Genomic DNA, 27523 nt, shown 5'->3' with positions numbered 1-27523 from the left:
CCAACGAACTAGATTCTTGTACCGGATCTCCTCTCTGGTAAACAAGAATACCCTGAAGACTCTGGCAGGAGCACTCATTCAAGGGTACTATGACTATGCATGCACCTCATGGTACCAAAGCACCTCAAAGGCGCTTAAAACAAAATTACAAACATCACAAAACAAACTGGTCAGACTACTACTTGACCTTACCCCCAGAACCCACCTCACCCCTGCCCACTTTGACAACCTAGGATGGCTTAGAGTAGACGACAGAGTACAGCAACTTGCAATGGGCCTGGTCTACAAGATACACTATACGACTAAGGTACCCATGTACATGTCAAAATACTTCCCAAAGGTCAGTGAATACCACAACCACTACACCAGAGGAAGCTCAACAAATCATGTTAAACCCAGATTCGGCTCAAACAAGGGACTAAATATGTTTCGCAATTATGCCACATCAATGTGGAACGCCCTACCCAAAGCTGTAAAGGAATGTGAATCCCTACCCACATTCAAAACCGCTCTTAAAGAGCACCTATGGGAGGCTGCAATTCGAAACTGGCCACCGTAAATACCCAAAACCCCCACCACCTCCTAATAGACAGTCTCCTCCCCACCGCATGTATATATTCCCTCCCCGCCGTATGTATATCTCTCTCCCACCCACCCACCCCCTCCTAATGTACAGTCCCCTCCCCATCATATGTATATACTCTGTCAGGATCTAGGGGTAACAGTACTGTATATTTGAATACCGTTTATGTCACAAAAATTTATCAGTACTAAATACCTATATGTCCCTATGCCATAAATGTCATGTATGTTGTGTATGTCATAAATGTCTATATGAATTGAAAATGGGGGACCCTGATGGAAACAAGACAAACGTCTTTCTCAGGTCTGCATCCCCTTAACAATTGTGTGTATTGAGCCTTACTGTATTGTACCCATTCTGCAATCTGTTAAATAAAGTTTGCATTCGTTCATTCATTCACACATTACATTTCTAATCTAAACTAGATGAGAGTTTACTAGCATACATTGGCCTATAGGATGATTTTACAACTTGGATAAGTAATGTATCAGCTAAACGAACAAGTGTAGGAGGAGTGAACCTGAACGCACCATCAGATCTGGGCTGGGCAGGTCATAATTTATACCTGAGAGCCGTTCCTCTTGCCCTTGAGCACACTAAGCACTTCTTTGTGCGCGGTCCGTAAAACACCAGCCTTGGCTTAATAGACAACAATTTGAAGAGTGGCGTAGCCTATTATGACTGTGGCCGGGTCCCGTTTTCTTCTCTTTCAAATGGAAACTTGTTTTGGCAAAGTGGGAAGCCGTCCATCTCTCTCTCTCTGCGTGTGATACTGTAATGGCCTGTTGGCGCACCTGTACCTGTACGCGCTCCGGAAGTCGTGACGTGTGACGGCGAGGAGGACATTGTCTGCGGCAGAGAAACGGGGATGGGTCATTAATCTAAACAATCTAGTCCAACTTGATCGGCGAGGCCTAATCAGTAGGTATGTTAACCACGTTCCTCTTACCGGCACAGGAGAACACTTTCGCCAGGCGTGGCGAGAACAGTCAGTAACATTAGGGCTGAACAACACGTGAACTTTCTCCCCGAGATTAGAAGATACTGGACCGATTACTCAAGGGAAGCTTTCTGCTCCACATTCAGCCATAAAGAAGGATGTCTCAGCCGGCGTGTATTCTACCAGACGATGCGGTTTTCTCCGACTTCAGAAAGCAATGCTCATCACAGGATAATTGGATCAACAAGTATAACAAACAAGGAATGGAAGTCTGGTCCGAGGTGGTGCCACCAGCTGTGACCGTCACCAGTCCGGGAGAGCAAAAAAGTCGACCAAAAGTTCACAAGATCAAGGTAAATAGTAATTAAAAAAAACTCGTAAGTAACATTCAAATATTTTTATTTCATTTGACCTTGTATTTTGTTTCGTGTGTGTTTGTTTCAGTGTAAGATGACAATAAACGACGTGTCGGCAGCCACCATGTATGACGTGCTTCATGACGGCCGGTATCGTAAGCAGTGGGATCCCACCATGATGGAGAGCTATGACATCGCGCGCCTCTCTGCTAACGCTGATGTGGGCTACTACTCATGTAAGCACCGAGCAAGTTTATATCATAGAACATTCCGTTGTTGTATATATATATATATATATATATTTTTTTTACCCAGGGACAGTGCACTAATCAACATCATTCTTCAGTTTCCACATCAATGTAAATGTGCCAGAATGACTGAGCTAGTTTTCACCTGTAGTCCCTCACTGCCTAATCAATGCATGTCTTTATGGGGGGGGGGGGGGGCTGGAGTACCCAGAGGAAACCCACGCAAACACAGGGAGAACAGGCAAACTTCACACAGAAAGGCCCCCTGCTGGGGTTCGAAGTGTAAACAAGACTAAAGTATTTCTCTGGTCTGCATCCCCTTAACAATTGTTTGTATTGAGCCGTACTGTATTGTACCCATTCTGCAATCTGTTAATAAAGTTTTCAATCAATCAAGTACACAGGACGCGTTATTTTTTTCCGTAGCCGCATTTCTCGGAGACGCTCTCTGATTGGCCACTGACTGACGCTCTCTGATTGGCCACTGACATGTTTGCCCAATCGCGTGACGAGCTGTGTCTTTGCCCATTTCCGGGTTTAACAGCCTGCAAACTACCTGGCGTTCTATCGCCATGCTCTAAGACAAACTCTAACCTTAACCAACTTTCGAAAGAGTGCCTAAGCTTAACCGTCGGAATCAGGGCAGGCGTTCTATCGCCATGCTCTAAGACAAACTCTAACCTTAACCAACTTCGAAAGAGCGCCTAAGCTTAACCAGTGTAGAAACTTGCGGTCCCACGATTGGGCGTACATGTCACATGACCAGAAATGACCTGGCCAATCAGACGCTCAAACCGTAAACAGAACCCGGAGCGAACCAAGACTGAAGTGTGTACACAAACTAGAGGGGGGGGGGGGGGGGGGTTTGCACCGAGTTCGCACCCTACCCGGAATGAGGACGGTACAGACCGGAATGGTGAGTGAGAAAGCACTCTAAGACAAACTCTAACCTTAACCTTAAAGAGTGCCTAAGCTTAACCAGTGTAGAAACAGGTGTCGGCCAATCAGAGAGCGTCTCCGAGAAATGCGGCTACGGGAAAAAATAACGCCACAGGACCTTCTTGCTGTGAGGCAGCAGTGCTAAGCACTGTGCCACCATGCCGCCCTTTCTCATCAGGCCAACATGTTTACCGAGAATGACTCAAATTCCAGGACTGCTGCTAATGTCCTAGAACCTAGATGATGATAACAATAATAATAGCAGCCTTTCACATTAATTTATTTTGAGACTTTTAATTGCATTTTTAATTAATCGAGTGTGGCTCTGTTTAGGTTTGTTTTATTATTATAATTTTATTCTAAGGTATTTTCTTTTCTCTCTTTGATAAGACTTGCAGCTCATTATGATTTGTTAAATGTCTTTCAAAGCTACGAGTAGTTTGTGTTTTGTAAATATGTAAGAAACTGGACCAGCATGAAGTTAAAGTGAGATAATACATTTGTAAGAGATGTATTTTTTTTAGTGTCTAAATAATTGTAACATATTGATCATATTTCTACACTCAAAATCCCAGACGAGAGCTTTTAACATGGCTCTTTGACATATCATTTCTGTATGAAGAGTATCACAGTGCTGTCTGCTGTGGGGGCGATCACGCTGCCCCTAGGAGTGAAGCATGAGGGACCTTTGTTTTTACATTGTATTTATAGTCAACACACTAGGGTGCAGTCGCTGGCTCCGTTTCCTCTCCTCAATGTAAGGTTACACTCGAGCATGGTGGAAGAACTACTGTTTGTGAGAAGAAATCTCCTTTCCAGTCAATCTGAATCTGTTGCCCTCGCTTCCTATAGGGCTTTGTCCAAAGCCGCTGAGGAACAGAGACGTGGTGACGCTGCGTTCGTGGCAAGTGATGGACGGGGAGTATGTGATTGTGAACTTCTCAGTCAAACACCCGGTATGTGGTCTCCTCCCTTGATACCCGGGCACCTAGCAACCGCTGTAGGTGAAATGTCTGGCTGCCTTTCTTCTTCTGCATTTATTTTTTTGCATTGTGCATTGCTGGGCGCACCACAATGCAAAAAAATGCAGAAGAAAGCCATTTCTCAAGGCCCCCCGACGACATGATCCGTCGGGTTCCCAACTGTAGGCTATACAGTGATTTTTGTAATGGCTCATTTATCATCCGCAAACAGTCACTTTATCCATATTTGATAACATGTTTGTAAGCATACATAATTACCCTCATCTCGCACCTTGTTGGCCATATGCGCATGTCCAGAGTTAATTATATTGTATATTGTTTTCACTGCCTTTTTATTCTATTTTTACTTCTCCACTTTACTATAATTCTGTGACCTGTACCTGTATGTCTTCTACTACCTGTACCTCCCCTCCCCCATGCTGCTATGCCTGAACTTCCCCCAAGGGGATCAATAAAGGAATATCTTATTTTATCTTAAACCAATCCCTCATTCCTTTTAGAGTTATCTGTCCTTGTAGAACCCGTTCTCCAGGTTTAATTCCTTTTAGGACTGGAAAGCCTAAACTAATTGGTGAAATTGGCTTGTAATAAGAGAAATGCATGCTTTGGTTGGATTACAGAAACATCCTCCTTGTAAGGACTTGGTGAGAGCCCTCTCCATCATGACTGGCTACCTCATTAAGCCCATTGGTCCCAACAGCTGTTCCTTCACCTACCTCTCCCAGGCTGACCCCAAAGGTGAGAACTAACCGATAACTTTGCATTGCTTCAAAGTTATCAAATCCTGTGGATTACAATTTGCAATGAAAAGACGAAGCACTGTGGTTTTTTTTTTTTTTTTTTTTTTTTTTTTTAAATGAATCCTTGATTTTGAATTTGCTTTTGCCCCAGGTTCTATTCCGAAGTTGGTGGTGAACACAGCATCTCAGATTTTAGCCCCCAGGGTATGTATCTAACATTCATCTCTGGTTGTTACAAACTCTTTTCAGCTAAAATCTCCAGGTTTCCTTGTAGCCGACAGTAAGGCTAGAAGGGATTTAAGATCAAGTCCTTTTTATGTGTTTGTGCTACAGTGTAGAATCGTTAAAGGCAAATTTAGATCTTTGAGGTGATTTAGAAATCGTTGTGCGCATAAGCAAGTGTGGGTTTCACGTCTCTTAAGCGACAATGGTAACCATAGCATCCCAGTCCTGGTAAGGTTTTGACAATGAGGTCTCTCAGGTTTTTAACAATGAAGTCTCTCAGCTAGAGTTGTCAACTCTGTCCTTGTGGAACCTGCTCTCCAGGTTTCATTCCTTTTGCAGCTTGACACTATTTAGACCGGTGTATCAATGCGCTCAACACTTGAGATTGTGTGACTCGCAGCCAAAGCTGAACAGAAACTGTGACCTATTTAATTAATCATTAAGTGTTCTCCACAAACAACTGTCCACTTTCACCGCCATTATAATACATTGTAATATAAATGAGTAAAGATCCTATAGGCCTGTGTGTTGGTTGAAACACTCAAATGATTGCGTTAATAATCATTGTCTTAGTTTGGGTTTTTTGTCCGGTTATATTATACTGTATGGGATTAGATATCTTCATTGTTTGTTCATTTTAAGCCTTGTGTTAAACAAACGAGTCAACATCTACAAAATCATAGACCTCAATAAACAGAATCTGCTACCAGTTCATTAACAAATTATTTATTACACAACTGTTAAAGATTTAATATGGTACATGTACATCCATCCTCCACCTGAGCACCCCGAAACCACCCTACCATATCACACCCTGTCCCAGCCCCATTCACAACCTCTGGTTCGTCAGTACCCGTTTACCATCTTACCCTCAATACACATACTACCGCACAAATTCATTGTTCTACCTGCTTAGCTTACAAAGGAAATACATGATCTATTCAGAGGTCTAAATAGTACTTGCCCCAGTGCCTGCCACATGAGTGAAGAAATCGATCTGATATACTTGACCAGTTTTATCTTCAGCTTTGTTGACGGAACACAAAGGAGTGGCAAGATTGTCATTGTTCTAGTCAGCTCCAGACGTCTGACACTCCTCTCTGCCTCTCCTCCTGCCAGGTCATGAAGTGTGTGCACAAGGCGGGCCAGAACTACCCTGAGTGGAAACAGCAGAACTCTCCGGATCAGAAGCCCTGGATATACCCAGAACAGAACGTGCTGCCCATGATGGACCCAGCAGAGCTGTCGATCCAGAGGGCGGACTCTCTAGAGAACGTGGACGTGAGTCAGAACGAGGACAGTAGCTGAGCGGCTGTGAGGAGTGGCCTAGAGGGGCTGGAAGATCAACTCATACAAGACTCGAGGCCCATACCTCTCTATGGTACCTCATTCTAATCCCCGTCTCCAGTCTGTCCCCAAATCAATGTGTTTTCTCTATCAGCCTTCTTGGGATGAGCGAGCGAGCAAAATGTTTACAGCTGTTTTGACAGATGGAACAAGTTGCCATTCAGATCAACTCTCAGATCAGCTTACTGTAGGCTGTGCAAGTACCAAGTACAGAAGTGTTAAGACAGAAAACCTTTGTTTCATCTGGGTTTATTTTTCTAGTTGCAGCCATGTACCATTAAATACATAGAGGTTTTTGGAATGATGTCAAATGAAGTGAAATTCTACGGTATATGAAGCATTATGCCTAATATGTATATCAGCTATTCGATTTTATAAGTAACCATTGGGGGAAGTAAGTGGACAACCATTTTATTTACCCTCATGTTAAATGTAATTTTGGTTAGCCCCCTGAATTTTAGGTAATGTTTCTTGTTTTGTACATTGCTCAAGGCTTGGGCATTGATTTTAACCTTGCACGGCAGCTGCAATGTTTTATTGTACTAACACAAATACTCTTAATCATTAGCCAAAAGCAAAAACAGACAATTACTCTGTATATATATTTTGTCCTGTAAGACTTTTTTAATGTCCTGTAAGACTATCATTTCTAAGTAAATGTATGATGCCTACTGACTAACATGTCTAACAATGTTGTGCTTCTATCTTCCACATAGACAGGAAGATAGATGATCACTGAAGGATCTTGTGTAAATATTTTTGTATTAATATGTTGTACAATCAATGTGTGTATGTAGTCACATCCATTATGAAAGGTTATGTAGACCCTGTACTTTGGCACTGAATGAAGAATCCATTGGTTATGTATGCTGTCTTGAGTAATGTCACGTCAAAAGTTCAGAGAAATATGTACTGTACCTACATAAAGACAATTGACATATTGTCTTGGTGTTTTCAAGAATAAACAGAAGGTGCACACGCCTTTGTAATCACTGTGATTTACTGTACAGTATGTAAGAATGACTGGCAGAAACTCAAGTCTGAAGTGGAATAACGGGTTGAACTACTGTTACTGGAGCAAACCGGCCTGTCTTACCTGGATGCCGTTCTCAAGCTGTCACAATGAGGCTAAAACTTACACCCAGTTACACATGCTTTCTCACAGTCAAGACTTGTGTTTCTGTACAGGTTCAAACTAATTCCATACAGTCCATATCATTTTACAAATAAATACTAGGGCCCTCTTAGTTGATAAGTTGTTGAACTTATCTACATCTACTGACAAGGTCTTGGTTGACTGAGTCTTTTTTCCCCCATAGTGAATTAATTGCTTCCTGAAAATGATTATCTGTTAGGCACTAGATCTAATAAGGCCATTCTACATGACTGCATGTGGGAAACACAATTTTACACATTTGCCTATTAAATCAACTTATTGATAGTCATCAAAATCATATCTTAAATCTATATAGCGCCTTTCAGGAGACCCAAGGCGCTTAAACAGGAGGGGGCAGCTAAGGGAAGGGGAACAACGCAACAAAATAATCAAAAGGAAAGAAGGGGAAATCAGGCAGAGTAATTTACAAATTTGGTGAAGGTGGGTTTTGAAGGAGTGCAGGGATGTAGCACTACGGATGTTTGTTTCTATAATATGACTTTAGTCAAGGACCCCCCCCCCTAAACTATACAACTAGAAGCACAGATATATATTTTGTAGTCAACAAGATCAGGATCAGTATGGGAAAAGTGAGTCAGGCAGCAGATGATATGGACAAAACCGGTTCTCTAATTTCTACTCACTGTCAGGGGACACAAAAAGAATAACACAAAATCACAGGCCAATTATCTTCCAAACATATTTACAACATATGAAATGACTGCATGCCGATGTACTGCAGTACCATCGACTGACATAAGTTACAGTGCGAGTTAATATTATTTGCCTCAGTCTGATACAAAAGGTTTGTTCTTTAAAATATTCTAGATGTTATTTTAAATGTATTTTTACAGTATCAAGGCAATGTCGACTCGAGACCTTAATGCATTGTACATTTTATAAAGTCACAATATATTTATACAAGCAGAACCTGTATATTTCATACACAACAAGAGATAACTACAGCAAGTGTGGGGGGCGGGGGGCAGTAAACCAGCCTCGTGTAGCTCACGTGATAAATTATAGGAAATTACTTGGATTTGTTCCATCTCCTTTCTGAACAGCCTCTGACTGCAGCCAGGTGTGGGGTAGTAAGATCATACAGTTGTTATCAAGGGTCAGTGAACATTACAGTAGCTTGTATGTCAATACTAAAATCTACAATGTAATGTATTTTGTACATATAATTAAAAACAGCATGTCAAACAATGCTTCTCCAATGTAAACAGAGAGCCTTTCATCAAACCAGAACAGTCACCGTGCAGCCTCTCTATTCATTCAAACCTTTAAGCAAGCCTCAGAAACCAATGGATTTATCTCCAAGCTCCGCCCCTTTTTATTGACCCTCTTACCACAAGCGTTGCTTTCCGTTAAGAGAGGGCGGAGCGTGAGATTGGTCAATTAAGGGCAGCTCTCATTTACAATAGAGGCAAATATGTACTTTGAGTGGTCCATAATGGAATAACATCCATCCTGCCTTGGAGCGGAGGACACGGTGCTGGGTGTCTGTGTGGAAGGGACAGGCAATGGGTTGATATTCTATGCAATTCTTGCATGTGGCACCTGTTCGTCATAGATGGGCCTTGTTAGTCATTGATCACTCATCCTGAGACCATCACAGAGGATGGGGGCTGGAGTCTGTGGAGGTTGAAGATGACGTGTCAAGGGCATCAGGTTCTGTTGGTGTGTCTCTCTCTCTCTATTTCTCTCTCTCTTCCCCCCTCTCTCTCCTCCGATGGTCTGCTGCCACCTAGTGGACGGTTCTCTCCTTCTGTCTCTGGTAGTCTGACAGGGAAACAGGGACAGGAAAAGGCTATTAGAGCCCATTTTTCAAAGCACCAGTTCAAACCTTTATTTCAACTCAGAAAATCAGTTTTGAAAATCTATTTGCAACGATGTCGAGTTGAACATTCCCGTTAAAATATATAATTAAACCACAGATCAATATAAAGGTAAGAAAAAAGATCAGAACAGTCAGTTACACATCAATAGAATTAGGCATAGAAAAAAAATAAAAAAATAAAGCAAAACACAGATACAAATCCGTTAAAACATTTACACAATGTACCAGGGAGGTTTAAGATCATAGCCCTAAACTGTCTATAGTTCAGCAGAGAATCATGGCGAGTATCATAGCTATCACCAGTAATAAATCTGAGGGCAGAATGATGAGACGGTGTTCAGGGTTTTAAGAGTGGTAGGAGCAGCATTTCTATAAATGACACCCCCATAATCAGTTGACTCCTGATTGCTGTGTGTATGGTGTAATTATATCTGTTCCACAGTTCAATACATGCAAGGAGGGTGACCTAGCTATTTAGCAGTATAGCTCAAATAGATACTGTAGCTTGCTGGTGTCTCAATTCTACATTCACTGAAAGTCACAATCAATATGGAACTTATCCAAAACAATACTGTAAAATAATAATAATATAAGCCTAACAAGCTGCCTCAGAGCTACTTAGCCTGTTCATCAGCTACTCATCCTTTTTGTTATAAGATCTGGCAGAGTATAGGATGTCACACCAGGCAATAGATAAGGCATTCTTTACATGGTCCATGCTGTTATCCACTAGATACCACTTAGTGGGGAAGATGAGCAATACTTACTGTAGGGGAAGAAGCGCACCCTCATCAGAATCTCTCGTGCAGTCTTCAGAATCTCTACAGCCTAAAGACACAGAAGAAAACTTCATAAGATCGACACAGACACACGCTTGACTTTGGATTGCCACACAAATGACTGTAAAGGAGAACCCTGATGCATCATTGTACAGTTCATGTCATTCTTTTCCCACGTGTGAATTTTGAAAAGAAAGAAAATGGATGGGGGTGACGGAATTCAGAGCTGGGAGACAAATGATCACACCCTTAGAACTCACAGGGGCTCAGATCAATAGGTGTTTTCAGACCAGAGGGACCTTTTCATAGTTCTAACTATTGGCAGAAGTAGCCCCTTTTTGTTGTGTCCAATCGTAGTTCTTAGAACCCCGTTCTGAGGTACTTCTTCAGCTCCTGCTTCAGGGCAGGTACAGTACTCTCCCAGCACAAGAGGAACCATGAGTGACGTAAGTTCATGGTATCAGACCTAAGTGTGCTCTGCTGCGCGGGGCTGAAGAGACAGACATGTCAACGCCAGAATCAACCTCTATTGCAGTTGAAATACCTATACATTAAAAACATTTTCCCCAGCAAATCTATTAGTTACATCAATGAGTGAACTCTTTGTTGAATGACTCATGTCTCCTACCATCACCTGCACCAAGAAATAAAGGTGGACAGCGGTGTGCACGGGGCATCTACCTACTGAATTAGTCTACATCCCTGGAGGACCTGCCAGGAAGCTCCCCAGCCCTTTGGGCAGGCAAACGCCTGCTGAACTGCTCCTACAACACAATATTCATTATTTTGGCTCTGTACCCCACAATGGATTTGTGCTCAGCTGTTCAATGGCCAGGTGTGTGTGTTATTCCCTCTTTTTCAAGGAGCAGATAAAAGGTCTAGAGTTCATTTCAAGTCTGGTATTTTAATTTTGGAATATGTAACCGTCAACTCTCAATATGAGGTCCAAAGAGCTGTCACTATCAGTGAAGCAAGCCATCATTAGGCTGAAAACTGAAAATAATCAAGAGAGATTGAGCAAAAACATTAGGTGTGTCCAAATCAACTGTTTGGCACATTCTAAAAAGAAGAAACCAACTGGTGAGCTTAGCAACACCAAAAGACCACGGAAAACAACTGTTGTGGATGACAGAAGAATTATTTCCCTGGTGAAGAAAAACCCCACAACAGTTGGCCAGATCAAGGCTCTCCAGGAGGCGTCTATATTAATCCCAGCCGAAGAGTGCAAGAGTGCTTCCGCATTCTTCCCCATTCGCCGGTAAGCAATGCGCATTTCCTTTTCCTTCGCCCAGGTGCTCGCCGCGCATGCGCATGAGGTCCTCGCATGGTTCAGACCCCCATTCAACACGGTTAATCACAGATGCCAGAACGCGCCATATTAAAGCCTTTGGTTCATATTAGCAACGCTGGTCGCAACGCTGGTCAATCACATTAACGCTGGTCAATCACATTAATCACAGAACACGCCATAGGCTTATATGTCACACTGCTATAATACGTAACGTAGCATCAATGGACTTGGAACTCCTATTGCCAACTATTTACTGACTCATTTCTGTCTGTGTGACCCATTGTCTGGCAGTCCTGCTGAATATTTAGCTCTGCAAACACGCGCACCTGGGCGAAGGAAAAGGAAATGCGCATTGCTTACAATGTACAGTTGACAGCTGGGCTACAATGTACAGTCGCGCGAAATAACGTTATGAATGCCCGAAATAACATAACGTTACAAAGTACAGTTGACAGCTGCGTTGTGTTAATGTACAGCGAAATAACGTTATGGCGTTATGAAAGTACAGTTGACAGCTGCGTTGTGTTAATGTACAGCGAAATAACGTTATGGTGTTATGAAAGTACAGTTGACAGCTGCGTTGTGTTAATGTACAGCGAAATAACATTATGGCGTTATGAAAGTACAGTTGACAGCTGCGTTGTGTTAACGTTACAATGTACAGCGAAATAACGTTATGGCGTTATGTGGTGTTTGGATAATATGTAACGTTACAATGTACAGCGAAATAACGTTATGGCGTTATGTGGTCCTCGTTTGGATAATATGTAAAGTACAGTTGACAGCTGCGTTGTGTTAACGTTACAATGTACAGGGAAATAACCTTATGGCGTGTTATGGCGTTATGTGGTCCTCGTTTGGATAATATGTAAAGTACAGTTGACAGCTGCGTTGTGTTAACACTTTGGTTGCCTTGGGTTAAATTAATGATATACCATAGATTGCCAGCGCTATTTGTCTATGGAGAAACTCCCCTTCTTTGCAGGGCTATAACTTTTTAAATTCTATTGCTACATTGCCATTATTAGGGCCCATTCAAAGTCCTATATGTATTGTTCATTGTGTAGCAACGTTAAACTTTTTCATTCACATATTCATAGTAAAGTATGGTCTAATGTATAAGTATGTTTTCATCTCTTTCTGCAGCTTTCTCCAGAACGTGATATATAGCCCCAAATGCATTATATTGATGATGAAATACAGTTTGATGGCAATCAGCGCGATATAAAAAATTCCAACTAGATGTACTTCTAGAAGTTACTACACGTCATCTGATGTTGACCGGATGGGCGAGGGGGCGTTTATAATTCCGTGGGCAGCGTTATACCAATCATCTAATGTGGGTCAAATGTTGATAATAGCAGTTAGTATCTAAGACGGTAACGTTACACGCTAAACCTCACCCCAGTCTCCGCGCGCCGTTGGGCGATCATCGTCGAGTAGACATTTTATCATTATGGGATATATTTTTACCCGGTCCATCTCCAGCTTGTATAATGGTATATACGTCCAAATCATGTTGTTTATCGAGTTATTGCCAATCGATCACCGTGTAGCGTGACGAGCCAGAGTCCCATGAACCATAGCGAGCGCCCGGAAGTACTACGGTCGTCATGACAACCTCTATTCAATATCCTGTGTGGCGATTGCGCCGATCGGCCACCAGATGGCGCTCCTGAACCGCCAGAGAGCTCAGTGGGTCCTGCTGGTGGATCTCAGGCCAGCGGAGGGGGAATATGAATCCGATCGCAGATTTTTGAAATATTGATATAAGGACGCTGTACAGCGTCCCCCGGCAACTTTAGCATGGCCAGCAAAGACGTGAAAAGACGTGTCCCGGCAGTCAAAGTGTTAACGTTGCAATGTACAGGGAAATAACATTATGGCGTTGCGAATGAATCTGGTCTGCGTCGCGATAATATACATGTATTCCATTTCGGCATCTGAGCGGGGAAAAAGAAAATGCGCATTTGGAGGGCGTTACCGGGGCCAATCAGGGCAAAATGAGGAAGCGCTCTTGCACTCTTCGGCTGGGATTAATATAGACGCCTCCAGGAGGTAGGCGTATCTATTCACCAGAGTGAATACAGAGGGTTCACCACAAGATGTAAACCATCGGCGCGGCTAGGTGGCGCAGTGGGCAAGGCGCTCGCCACCAACGCAGGAGATGTTGGGTTCGAGCCCAGCTCTCGGCGTTGCTACCAGCTTGGCTGGTCGTTCATACTAATACAATTGGCAGTATTAGGGGGTGGGAAGCTGGTGGGTGGGGATCGGACGTTGTGGACAGGGACTCCTACAGGTCGGTTGGTGCGCCTGCGCAGTAGAATCAGGAAGCGACGAGGGCGGCGTATCCCTCCTACGCAGACCCTCACCGCTGAGAGATCGCACTGTGCAGGTGAAAAGATGCGATGGCTGCCTCCTCGAGTACCGGAGGGGACATGTGATGCAAGGCTTCGTCCACATTGCAGCCGGCTTGTGGGAGGCATGGCCTAACAACGTTCGAGACAGGGGAGGGTAGAATTGGACAATACGAAATTGGGGATGGGAGAAAAATAGAAAAATGGGGAGAAAAAGTACCTAGATAAAAAAAAATTATGTAAACCATCGGTGAGTCTCAAAAACAGGAAGATTAGTTAGAATTAGAAGTTTTGTTTTATTTGTCACATATAAGGTACATGTACATTATAGTGAAATGCTTGGTTCTGTATGACCCTCCTGAGACTGTGCTTCATACAGTAAAAAAGTAAGAATAAAGAAGACCAAACACTATACAAAATATACAATATATACAAAGCTAAAACCTACAAAATGCTAAAGTTAGGTAGAAGCAGTAGTCCAAATTTGTAAGAATAGATCAAATATGGTGTAATGTTAAAAAAGTGTTTAAAGTTGGGGCACCAGGGTGGACGCCCGGGTTCAACTCCCGGAGCCCGCGACCTTTGCCGCATGTCCTTCCACATATCTTCTCCCATCCTTCCTCTCTGCCGGGCCTGTCCAATAAAGCAATAAAATGCCAAAAAAAGAATCTTAAAAAAAAATAAAGTGTTTAAAGTTAATGTTTAAGGTCAATGTTTAAAGTGAGTGTGTGCATGAGGGTGTTACAAGAACGATACCATCTATGACTGGAAAGAAACTCCATGACTGGAAAGAAACTGACCATGACTGGAAAGACAGAAGGAGAGACAACTGTTGGAAAAAAATCGATGGGGACTACAAAGTGGACGACAACCTAACCTGCTGATTAGTGAGGACGAAACAAGTAACCAGGGCCAGAACAGTGAGTCCTCTGTAGAAGACCTTTTTTGGGGGGGGGGGGGACATTGGCGTTTGCAACCACCACAGAGGAAGAAGAGGACGAGTAGGGGGAAATGACACTGCTGAAACATACGCCAGTGCTCTATTGTTTTCTTTCTATTCTTCCTTCCTCTTCCCCAACAAGCATCCCCTTACGGGTTGGTTCCTAGTCTAGCGAATCAGTTTGTAACATAATCTCTCACCATACATTAACTTTACATCAAGAGAAGGTACTGAACAATGGACTATGTTATGTTTCCACCAATAAGTTTAATGCATTTCATTTGATAGTAGATTGTTACAGTGATGCGTTCAACTACCCTTAAAGCACCCCCTCCTGGAGCACCTAATCCCACATTGGCCACTTTCAGTAAGGTTGTTAAAATAGATATTGAAGTGCTGATTAAATCCAGACAGACCCCACAAAATTTGAATATTAGTGTAGTGGAAAGGAAAGATTTAAAAGAACTGCAGCTCTAACCCTAAAATTATAATAAAACCATCCGATAAAGGAGGGTGTGTAGTTATTCTAAATACTAATTTTGTTAATGAGTAACACAAATCCTTCCTTAAAATGCACAATGGAATACCATAATAAAGATGGGAAATTAGAGGTTACAGGAAGGAATATGTTGGCAGGGCATATAGACAAAAGGAAAATCCAATTACCTTTGTTTCTGAATATATTCATGTAAGAAGTAAAAAAAGATATATCAGAAAACATTGGAATATCTTAGGGTCTGATCCAAATGTATGAGGATTTGCAGGGTCTAGCCCCAGATTTAGCTTTGAGAGGCAGGAAAATCAGAGATGCTGTGGTTTCTTCCATGTACAGAGAGTCCATCCCCTCTATGAATTGGCTGGCTCAGGAGGTATATGACAATTACAAATGTGGAAGGTGTACGCATTGCTCACACACATATTACAAAGACATTTCATCATCCTCAGACAGGTGCAAAATATAAAATGAAGGAGTTCATAAATAAACTCTATGTCGACACATAGGTATAATATATATATATGTTAAAGTGAAATGAATTATGTAGAGCCTGCACACCATACTCCAAAAAACACATCTAATAATTTGTCTTTATTATTTTTATTGTACTATACAGTACAAACACAAAAGGGTGCATTTGGTTATGAAATTGTCATGTACAATTTGCACAGGAAAGTTTTCTATGCATCTCATATATGGGTACTTTGTTTTTGTTTTGTTTTTAAAAAGGAGATACTAGATTAATGTTATTCTCTATGTATTGTTGTTATTCATTGTTTGAAAATGAAGTAATGTCCCCAACATACTTCTCCGCCCACTAGAGGGCACACTAGTACCCCTGATTAGTCAGCCAGTTGATGGGGGCGGACAATTGACCTATATCTTGTACAATGAATGCATCATTTCAAATTGAATTAAATGTATTTTTGGAGCATGGTGTGCGGGTTCTAAATAATTCAATCAACCGAGCACAGAGTACGATGCATATGACTACTAGATGTTAAAGTGGCCATGGTATTTTCATATACATAAGACAAACTAAGCGTAATCATAAACTGAGAATAGCAGAACATAAAGCTGCTATTGGAAAAGGAAATGTGGACTATGCAAGACACTACAGAGATAGAACTTGAACCGGTATACTGGTGGAAATCCGTGCCAAGGTAGAGATTTGACTCTACCGGATGTACCAGTAGAAGGCTACCTTTAGGCTCTTTTAATGTAAAAAAAATTAAACGTTTTCAGATTTACAAATGTAACACACAAAGCTAGCGAACTGCCATTAAAAGATAATAAACTAGTAAGTCAAGAAGTTGGTCCATTATTTTCAAAAAATGGTGAAGTGGATGTCAGCGAGTGTGGTGCAGATCTCGTGTTCCTGTTCCAAACTATAATAATTTGTTTGAAAGAAAGGTGCTTCGTCCATCATCTGTACATGGTTTGGGTTTAAAAAGTGGACACAAGCAGTCCCTCCACAAGTGGTGCTAAACGAAGAACCACAACACAGACATCGCTAGCGGAGTAATTTTCCAGTGTCCGTATGACAAAAGAAGCAAGCAGTGGAAGGACATTACAAATTCCATGTTCAATGACCTAAACTAACGATAGCTGCTAATGTCAACTAAGCTGGTCCCAAAACAGTTAAACTAATCCTGGAGCTGCTCATAGCAGAGTGAAGTTGGCGAAGTTAGGTTCATATTCGCTCCAGCTCAAACAGTGAGGAATAGGAGGGGATGCTGAGCCCAATACACTCACACACACACTCTCCAGTCTCCAAACGTTACTCTATAAAAACTAACTGGATAGTTGTTGATAATAAATATTTCACTTAGTTAGCTGAAATATTCTAAAATTATTATGTCTGCTATAAGCCATTCTCACTCTCTCTTGTGTGATCAATCACTGGTAACACACTAACCCCCTGTAAATACACCCCAATCTGGCACAACCCTGACTTTCAACTCGGCAAATCACCCATATACATCCCAGCTTGGAAACAAAAAGGCATTACTCATCTTCACCACATCTTCACAGACAACAGCCTAATCACTTCTCAAGATTTGACTGAAGGATATGGCATTGGGACAGACCAACACTTCCAATTTCTACAGCTGAAATCCATTTTGAAATAAAAAATTAACACTACACAAAATTATCTTGAACCACCTCCAATTATATTAGCAATGAATAAAATAACATCACAGAAGAAAATATTTTCAAAGATATACAAAATACTGGCAAGCGCAGACACTACATTCCATCTCCCCTTCACAAAATGGGAACAGGACTTGGCTTTCTCTCCCAATGCCGTATCCTGGGAACCAATTTGCACTAACACATTCACAATGACTAACAACACTAACCTTCAATTAATCCAATATAAGGTGTTACACAGAGTACATATCACACAGCACAGAAAATGGGATTTGCAAGCACAGATGTATGCTCCCATTGCACCCTCAACACCCCAGACAACTATTTCCATGCCACCTGGCTCTGCCCACCTGTTCAAGACTTCTGGAATTCCGTCATCAATACACTATCCCGGGTCATGAGCTGCAGCATTCCTCTCTCCCCCTCCCTCTGCCTACGGGAGACTGCAATTCAACACTGGCCCCTGTAAATATCCTAACCCAACCCCCTCCAATGTACAGTCATTTACCTAGTATGGTTTTGTCAATAGTCCAATGTACAATTTTGTTTGTTTGTACAGTGTCTCCCCCCCCCCCCCCCTCAATGTACAGTTTTGCTTGTATATACAGTGTGCCCCCCCCCCAACCACCTCCAATGTAGATTACCCAGTATGGTTGTCAATATCCCAGTGTACCCAACCCCCCCCCCCCACCCAACCTCCTCCAATGTACAGTTTCTACGTCAAATGTATATACTCCCTTTTCCTGACTCCTTCTGTATCACAAACAGTACTGTATTTGCAAATCTGGTATGTCATAAATGTATAGATGTAGCAGTACTGACTATCTGTATGTCATGTATGTCATATATGTCCTGATGAATTGAAAATGGGGGACCCTGATGGAAACAAGACGAAAGTCTTTCTCTGGTCTGCATCCCCTTAACAATTGTGTGTATTGAGCTGTACTGTATTGTACCCATTCTGCAATCTGTTAATAAAGTTTTCAATCAATCAATCAATCAATACTCGGGGATACTACTGCTATCAATTTAATATTCCAGAACACCAAACCCCTGCTCGTTTCCCTAGCTGTCGCCAAGAAAACTATCCTCTTAAACTGAAAGACAAGAAAAAATTTGAATACTGGGCAATGGTTGGGCCTTCTCTCAAATTACATATCACAGGAAACAATCTCAACCGTGGATCACATCGAAGTCTCACAATTTAATAGCATCTGGGAATTGCTTGTGGATAATCTAGGCTCCTAATCACATGAGATTGACCTGTGAGCCATCCACTCCATAACCCACCCTTCTCTCAATCCCCCTCCTCACCCCCTACTTTACTCCCCTCTCTGCCCCCCCCTCCCCCTTTCCCTTGTCATGTGTATTCGTTGTTGTCCTTCATTGTCCTTAGTTGTAATTTGTTTGTCAATGTCTAGTCTGAGTTCCCCCCCTCCGAGATGGCAATGAAATGTCACTATTTTTCTTATTGTATTTTGCACTGTAAATAGTTAAAATGTATAATAAATAATAAAGTTGTCCCACAAAGAGGGGGGGGGGGGGGGGTGGATGGAGTGCCCTCAAAAAAGAAAAACAATAAAAAAATAAAACAATAGAACACCGCAACACACCAGTATTCTGAGTTCATGGGAGAGAGAGTGGGGGGAGAAAATTAATTAATGTGGATGAGAGCCTTGCCATTAAGTGGTTGTAGCTACAGCTGTGGGGGTGCTGGAGACATGATCCAATATACTTTTATACGTTGGAGTCTTCTGAATACAGAGCGACTAATCCCAAATCGATCTGCACTTTCTCGGCTGAGCTATAGTCACTTTTTCGCACCTACTCTCGAACTACGCATGCGCAGATTGCCCACGGAGTCTAGGTTCATCCATCTGCGCATGCGTAGTTCGGGAGTAGGTGCGAAAGTGCTGATCGATTTGGGATTGATCAAAAAGAGTAGCCTATAGTACATTTACACACAACACTCACTCACACACACAAGAGAGAGGGAGAATAGCTTATAGCAAATTTAATAATTTGTATTGCAGAATAATTATTATTATAGAATATTTTGAGTGAGTGAGTGAGTGAGTGAGTGAGTGAGTGAGTGAGTGAGTGAGTGAGTGAGTGAGTGAGTGAGTGAGTGAGTGAGTGAGAGTGAGTGAGTGAGTGAGTGAGTGAGTGAGTGAGAGAGAGAGAGAGGAGAGACCCTTCCATTCCTCACTGTTGACGAGTTGATGTCAATAACTAAAGTTACCAAATGCGAGTGAAATGCGCACTGTTGAGTCTTGGCTTTAGGCAGAATCACGAATAGTCGTTTAAGAGAAGTTATTTCGAACATGATTCATTTATTGTGCACTAGTTAGATGACATGTTGCGCATGGTACTGTATGACTTTGAACGTCAGCACATTGATTGATCTATTGATTGATTGATTGAAAGATTGAAAACTTTATTAACAGATTGCAGAATGGGTACAGTACAGTACAGCTCAATACACACAATTGTTAAGGGCATGCAGACCAGAGAAAGACTTTCGTCTTGTTTACATCAGGGTCCCCCATTTTCAATTCATGACATTTATGACATACACAACATACAGATATAAAAATCTAATCTAATCATCTAATCATGACATTTATGACATACAGTACTGTTACATTTGTGACATACAAGATATGCAAATATACAGTACTGTTAAACAGAGATCCTAACCGTAAATATGTACATACGAGGGGGAGGGAACTGTACATTAGGAGGGGGTGGGTTCAGACATTTACGGGGGCCAGTTTGGAATAGCAGCCTCCCGTAGGTGCTCTTTGAGAGCGGTTTTGAAGGTGGGTAGGGATTCACATTTTTTTTTACGGCTGTGGGTAGGGCGTTCCACATTGATGTGGCATAATTGCGAAACGTGTTTAGTCCCTTTTTTTAGCCGAATCTGGGTTGCACATGATTTGTGGAACTCCACAAAACATAAGTAACGATACGATGCATTAGTCATGAATATTAAATTACAAGATTTCATGGTGGTCGCCATTGACCACGTCGACTCATCGTTGCAGCCCTAGCCATGAGAAACACGCCAACGTCAAAACAATAGTGCAGCGTGTTGGTTCCATGGTAGATTGTGTTTATTTATGGATGGATTTAAATCTACCGCAGCTAGGTTGACCAGCCAAGTCCAAGATTAACTTGTAGAATTACAAATGAAAGTGAAATATCACTGTATTCGGATAGCTTTTAGCTGCTTGTGGAACACGAGTATCCCTTCTTCTCAAGACAGTGCTATCAGGTGCCATTACCTTTCCCAAACTCCTAGCTGGCTTTATGTCAAGATCAAGACAATACAGCAGCTTGTGAAATTGTGGAATATGACCCGTGTATTACACTTTCCAGTCATTATTGTCTCGAGCCTGTGAGCGTGTGCATTCTGTGTGCCACCTAAAGTGTGCCTTTCATAGTAGTGCCTTTTTTGTGGGCTGCTTCGGACAAATTAACAAAATGGTATGCATGCTTTTTTTGGAAGCGAGAGTGGGTCTGCGTCATCATGTTCACAATCTCCGTCTCTGCATGTCCAACCGCCATATGTGCAAATTTGCCTAAAACATTATATTTTCATTGGCTTCCCATGTCCCATGGTGAGGTAGAATATAATTAGGGGTGTAACGGTACATGTATTCGTACCGAACCGTTTCAGTGCGGGACCTTCGGTTCAGTACGCGCTGTGTACCGAACAAATGCAACGTTATTTTAACCACTAACGGAATGCACGTGCAGAACTTTTTTAGCGTGTGGAACTTATTTCAAAACAAAGTTCTCCCTTCCCAAAATATTATTTGCGCAAACTTCATTCTTAGATGCTTCTATAGAAAGTAGGTAAAACAAATTAAAAAAGTTTTCTTCGCCCAATTTTTTTATTTATTTTTTTAAACCTACTTTAGAGGGCCTAAACTTAACCAGTTGGAAACCAGGCGTACAGTAATAAAATTAGCAATCAACCAATCAATCAATTCAATAGACCATGCTCACTTAAAACAGCGCAGCACTCAGCGGCTTCTCTCTCAGTCTGACTCTCCCCCGCCGTTGCAGACAGGAGTGTGTGTGTATGTGAATGTGAATGTGAATGTGTGCGTGTGTGTGTGTGTGGGTACGCCAGCGTCGGACAGTGTGAGAGTGAGCGCTGCAGTCAGGGGGAAGAAGAAATTTTTAATAAAATTGCAAATAATCAATCAATCAATCAGCGATTTTTCTTTTGTTCTACAATGACTCACGATCCATCAATTACATCATCCAACATTGTTTAAAGGACTAAGACATTCGCCGTGACAGAATCGCTTTATATTTAGTCGTTATGACGCTATCAACATATCCATTTGTTAAAGATTATTGTCCGCCATCTTGTTTTCTCTGAAGAATCCGCACGGCGGAGACGCGGAGTGATGTGATTCGGTTGTGGGCGGGTCCTGGGACCAGGAGCGTGGAATGGTCCCTATACATACGTGTAAATGGACTGTTTCAGCCAATCAGAATCGAGAAATGTGCATGCCGTTGTATAATATAAGATATATAATATAAGACTACAACACAATCGCGCAAGTATTGTATATTGTATGGTAACTACGTCTATTCTGCATCGAACATTGTACATATGTCTAAACTGAACACTGTGACCTTTTTTTTACTTCTAATTTTACTATGTTTTTATTTCATACTTATCTTGTCTTGCACAGTCTCTGGAGCGCAACAGTAAGAAGCATTTTGTACAAAAGTATTCTGTACTTCTGTATGACAACTATTAAAGAAACTTGAAACTTGAAACTTGAAACACAACCCCGGATTTAGCAAATGAAGATGGGGACTCTACTGTAATGTGGACATGAGTTTCAGAGTTTCAGTCAGTGTTGCTACAAATGATGAGTAAATCACAGTTACCATGCAAGCACACTGTTTTATTTGTAATTAGCTAACGTTATGAACTACCAAGCATTGTTGTGTGATGATGAGAAGAACTCATGGATGATCGCTGTATGTAGCCTATGTTGTATGAATGTCGTCTGGTAACGTTAGATAAATGTAAATTGTCATGTTGAGAGAGAGATAATTAGAATGTGAAATTGACAGATTGTGTGCACAGCAGACCACTTGGAACCACAAAGTAAAAGCGAAAAAAATATATGGTTAATGACAGCAGATTGCCGGCTATCAAAATAACTGTTATGCACATCCCTACAGTAGGTGCTACCATCACAATACAGGCATCACCATTCAATATATTACTATATATACTATTACTAAATATATATACATATTTTTTTTTATTAGAACCTAACATCAACTCCAACTGTCCAACAAATGGATACTAAACATCGAAAATCGAAAATCAATAAATACAGATGTTGTCATTAAGTTGATTATTAACACATTGGGTGCCAACGATGAGAAATCTCGTTGTTGGCCGCCATGCGCTGTGTGCCAATGACGAGAAATCTCGTTATTTAATAGTTATTTATTTTATTAGCGATATCCATTCATTTTTCATCCATCCAGCCTCACGTTATCATTGTGAATGGCTCTGAGCTCGAAAAGGGCAAATACCGCCCCCTATCGTCTCCCGGATGGTATTGCACTCATTGGAATGGAGTCAATGGGAATGCATCAGAAAAAAAACTCCGGGCTCCACATTTGACTTCTGAGGCATGTAACCTGACACTATTGCATCCACTGAGGGCACTGGAAGAAGCGTCGATTATGTGTTTTGAGGTATAACGTTGGATCAATAAACGCGATCGATATTTGGAATGGCGATCAGGAATTGGATTAATCTTTTTGCAGAACATCTGATCTGAGGTAAGGACTTTATTTTACCAGTATTGGGTTAATCAGAGTTTTTTCACAGCGTTCACAACGTGTCTCCTGTGTGTGTACAGTGTGTGCGTAATGTTAGCGCCAGGCACGGCATTGATAATAGATTTTTCAGCCTGCTTCTCTAGCGTGCATAAGTACACATATACTATCAATAATCTAGCGTTTATTTGAAAACGATTCATAAATCAGCCGGAAAATTACAACGTGTTGTGTGTATTCCAATAAATGGCTATTACTGCAGAATCTTTTTTTCTTTCTAGAAATTTCCAAAACTATACTCGTATTCAAAACTGTATAAAACGGAAATGTACTGATGAAAAAACAATCCGTTTCGTACATGTTGACTGCAAGCAAGTTATTGATAAGCGACGGGTGTATTAGACCCATAGCCATAATTTAAGATATAGTCTAAGCGTTCTCAAATATGCTCGTCCTCTCATTGATTCGAGTGGTGGCAACCAAGCAATAATTCGTCATTCATCGTTAGCACCCAATGTGTTAATGACCATGGCAACCCTATAAAGACCTTGTATACATTTTTGAAAACATTTTATGGTACATAGGAAGCACCTAAGTAGACCCAGAATAAGATAGATTATAATTGATATTCAGCAATAGGAAAGGCAATTCCTTGCAGGATTCTTCAAATAGATGAATGTAGAAACAAAGTAAACAGACTAAAGATACAGGGTTTACAGTGTACTATATGTATGGTATTTCATTCAAGGACAGGTTAACTTTTTTTTAAACCCAGGCTGACATGATGTTGTCTAGTACAGACCATCATTTCACTGATCACTTTAGTATTGAGAAACTTAGCACTGTGCTGCATCCTTCGTTAGCCTTCAAAAACCATGATACATGTCCTTTTCCAGAATAGGATGCTCACAGTATAATTAAATGTGTCTTCATATGTTCATATGGAAATAGTTGCAAACCGTGCATTGTATCAAACATTATAAAGAGTTTCATGGACCTTGTGCTATCCAAGTTGCCCAGTTACATTCGTAACAAGCCTATGAAGCTCATAACTTTTGATACAATGTACAGCTTGCATCGATTTAAAGAAATATATTTGAAGACGTTTTAAGACTTTATACATATCTGCGGGAACCCTGGACGGAAATGAGGTGACGACACACAACACAAATAACATACAAGTGCTATTGTGACTCACCCTTGAGTGTTCTATGTCCTGGAAGTCCACCTCATTCACAGAAAGCACTTGGTCTCCCTCCTGTAGCCCCGCCCTGTGGGCATCCGATTCTGGAACCACCTACCATCACACACACACACAATCAGTTAGAGACCAAGATGTGAAATTAACAATGACAAATTAAATAATACCTTTATATTATATAATCAAATCAAGTGTTCCTAATATCCAGACTCTAAGGGCATACACATACATACATACACACCTTAGATATAAAGATACCCAGCTGAGCGGCCATACACACACCTTGGATATAAAGATACCCAGCTGAGAGACCATACACACACCTTGGATATAAAGATACCCAGCTGAGAGACCATACACACACCTTGGATAAAAAGATACTCAGCTGAGAGACACCTTGGATAAAAAGATACCCAGCTGAGAGACCATACACACTAACACACACCTTGGATATAAAGATACCCAGCTGAGCGGCCATACACACACCTTGGATAAAAAGATACTTAGCTGAGAGACCATACACACACCTTGGATAAAAAGATACCCAGCTGAGAGACCATACATACACACACCTTGGATAAAAAGATACCCAGCCGAGAGACCATACACACACCTTGGATATAAAGATACCCAGCTGAGCGGCCATACACACACCTTGGATAAAAAGATACCCAGCTGAGGCCATACACACACCTTGGATATAAAGATACCCAGCTGAGAGGCCATACACACACCTTGGATATAAAGATACCCAGCTGAGAGGCCATACACACACCTTGGATATAAAGATACCCAGCTGAGAGGCCATACACACACCTTGGATATAAAGATACCCAGCTGAGAGACCATACATACACACACCTTGGATAAAAAGATACCCAGCTGAGAGGCCATACACACACCTTGGATATAAAGATACCCAGCTGAGAGGCCATACACACACCTTGGATAAAAAGATACCCAGCTGAGAGGCCATACACACACCTTGGATATAAAGATACCCAGCTGAGAGGCCATACACACACCTTGGATATAAAGATACCCAGCTGAGAGGCCTTGCCCCCACGGATGTTGAAGCCTAGCTGAGCCCCGGGAGGTTTCTTCAGTACAACAGTGCGTGGCAGGAACTGGGTGAGCTCATTGTTGTACTCAGGGTGGTGGATCCGCTACACACAACACAGAAAAAAAACATTATTGAACTAATGTTGTCCATGGTGACCCTAGTCATCTCCACGACCATAACGTTTTATATGGCATAAAACCAACGTTTTATATGGTATGCAATATATATGACTAGTAAACAAATCTTTTCAACTTTTCCTGGAGTTGTGGCAATTGTGTTTCATAACTACAACAACATTGTCATTATGATCATGAACAGATCGGGTGCAGCTCAGACCTCCTGCGGGGCTGTCCATGCTGGTGGACTCTCGTACGAAGGCAGGAACACCACTGGCAATTGGTAGTCATCATATGGAATTTTCTGGTCCATGCTTTTCACTAAATCTTAAAACAATCACACACAAAAATACACATTAGCTAGCCTAAATTTCGCAAGCTAGCTCCGTTAACAAACTCGTCTCAGCTTTAGACAAGGGAAACAAATCCACAAAAGAAAAGAAACTTGCAGACTGTTAGCTGGCAAGAAAATGTAGAGTAAATTGACTTTACGTGTAGAGATGTTAGTATTGACGTTAGCTAATAATGACTCAATGGACACCTGCAGGCTAACGTAATGCTAACGTTAGCTTGATATATCAGCTATTACTGTGGCTGTCTGCTGATGATCCCCTCCGTACAGATAATTGTCAGCCAGCATTATCTACCTCAGTCTGAGCTATAACATACTGAATTGACGGTATACGATTACCATCACCATTGCTATCGACATGCAGCCAGATATGACAACAATCTCCCTCACCAGTCAGTCGGACAGATCAAAACAAAGCCACGCATGGCGCGTGCGCATTGGAATCACACTAAAGGGGTAGTTCACCAAACACCAACGCGACGGGCACAATTCTTTATTTTTTGTATGATTAACAAATGGTCGTCACTTGGTTTTTATTATTACTATTTAAAATAGACTGCAAAAATACAAGATATGTGGCGTAAAAGATATATCGAGACGAGAGGCGAAGAAGCTAAATTGTGTAAGGGGGGGATGCAATTGAATTTCAGACTTGCCAGCAGATGGCTGTAATAAACCACATCCGAACCTGAAAAAACGTGTTTATATTTTTAATGAAACACAAATAATTAGTATTCATAACTATAAAAGTATAGTTACATTAAATTGTCGTCTCAGCCATGTTTTAACTGGGCACATTAACGCTTTTAAATAATGTACATTAAGCGACACTATAGGCACATGGGAACATCTACATCAGCATATTATTATTATTATTATTAATTACATATTATAATTGAGGAGAAAAACAAGATTTGAAAGCGCCTTCGGTTGAGTTTTGTGTTCGAGATTATGGCTTGATTAGGTAGGATAATTTGCTGAAAGAGATTTGTTAGTCCTAATAACTTCCACATGTACAGTTTAAACTCCCATATAATGCTCAGCTATTTTAGAGTTCACTACATATAGGCAACACACACGACAAATAACATCTGACGTCACCCAACCTGTTGTGCTAAATTGCTCATAGAAAAAAGCCAGCCATTTCTCCCAGTAGGGTAGAGCAGTGCTCATCAATCTGTCAACAATCTGCTTTACCTGTGTTGGATTCCGTTGGACACCATGCTCACTCTCCCTCCCGCACACAGTGCTCGCCTCGCACACCCATTAAACTCGCACCCCGCACTCATGAGTCTTTAACATTCCGTCCACGGATTTGCTATTCAAAGAGCACGGAATGTAAGAGAGAAAGTAAAGGCAAGGAGAAGAAAGTGGTCATCACAGCAACCAGGCGCAGAAAAGTGTATGGTTTTGAAGAGAAGCCCGGACCCAGTGGCTGGCTATACAAGGTATGTCACGGTTGATTGGGTCGATGTTATTTCTGTGGGAGTGGGCACATGCTGCCCACTGTTGCTGCTGCATCTTGCATCTTTTAGATATTCCAAAAAATATGTATTAAATGAGTATCCTATATATAGATATATAA

General features: G+C 41.5%; 3 protein-coding genes across 7 annotated transcripts in view; 2 read left to right on the top strand and 1 right to left on the bottom strand.

Annotated features, from left to right (window-relative positions):
• Positions 1-1170: 1170 nt before the first annotated feature.
• stard14 (START domain containing 14) lies at positions 1171-7342 on the top strand. Its single transcript, XM_084332170.1, has 6 exons — positions 1171-1876; positions 1968-2115; positions 3919-4022; positions 4670-4787; positions 4941-4993; positions 6134-7342. The coding sequence occupies exons 1-6, from the start codon at positions 1682-1684 to the stop codon at positions 6320-6322; spliced, it is 807 nt and encodes a 268-aa protein (XP_084188296.1). The 5' UTR covers positions 1171-1681; the 3' UTR covers positions 6323-7342.
• Positions 7343-9223: 1881 nt separating this feature from the next.
• On the bottom strand, positions 9224-27267 carry pdzd11 (PDZ domain containing 11). 3 transcript variants are annotated; one of them, XM_084332171.1, is made up of 6 exons: positions 27136-27267; positions 25807-25913; positions 25433-25573; positions 24405-24503; positions 10128-10188; positions 9224-9302 (listed from the first exon to the last, which is right to left on the bottom strand). In XM_084332171.1, exons 2-6 carry the CDS (start codon positions 25897-25899, stop codon positions 9268-9270), a joined length of 429 nt encoding a protein of 142 aa, XP_084188297.1. In that variant the 5' UTR covers positions 25900-25913; positions 27136-27267; the 3' UTR covers positions 9224-9267. The 3 variants fall into 3 exon arrangements, with proteins under 3 accessions (XP_084188297.1, XP_084188299.1, XP_084188298.1); XM_084332173.1 differs by lacking the exon at positions 27136-27267 and adding an exon at positions 26329-26381; XM_084332172.1 differs by lacking the exon at positions 27136-27267 and adding an exon at positions 26278-26362.
• The window catches only part of gdpd2 (glycerophosphodiester phosphodiesterase domain containing 2), a 118467-nt gene continuing 118192 nt past the window's right edge, over positions 27249-27523 (top strand). For all 3 annotated transcript variants that reach the window (XM_084332168.1, XM_084332169.1, XM_084332167.1), the window contains exon 1: positions 27249-27386. The gene's annotated coding sequence lies outside the window, so the exon portion shown is untranslated. The remainder of the gene's footprint in view (positions 27387-27523) is intronic.

This window comes from Notolepis coatsorum (genome assembly GCF_963971535.1).
Source record: "Notolepis coatsorum genome assembly, chromosome: 16".
NCBI classification, from domain to species: Eukaryota; Metazoa; Chordata; class Actinopteri; order Aulopiformes; family Paralepididae; genus Notolepis; species Notolepis coatsorum.
This window is presented reverse-complemented; position numbering and strand designations above follow the sequence as displayed.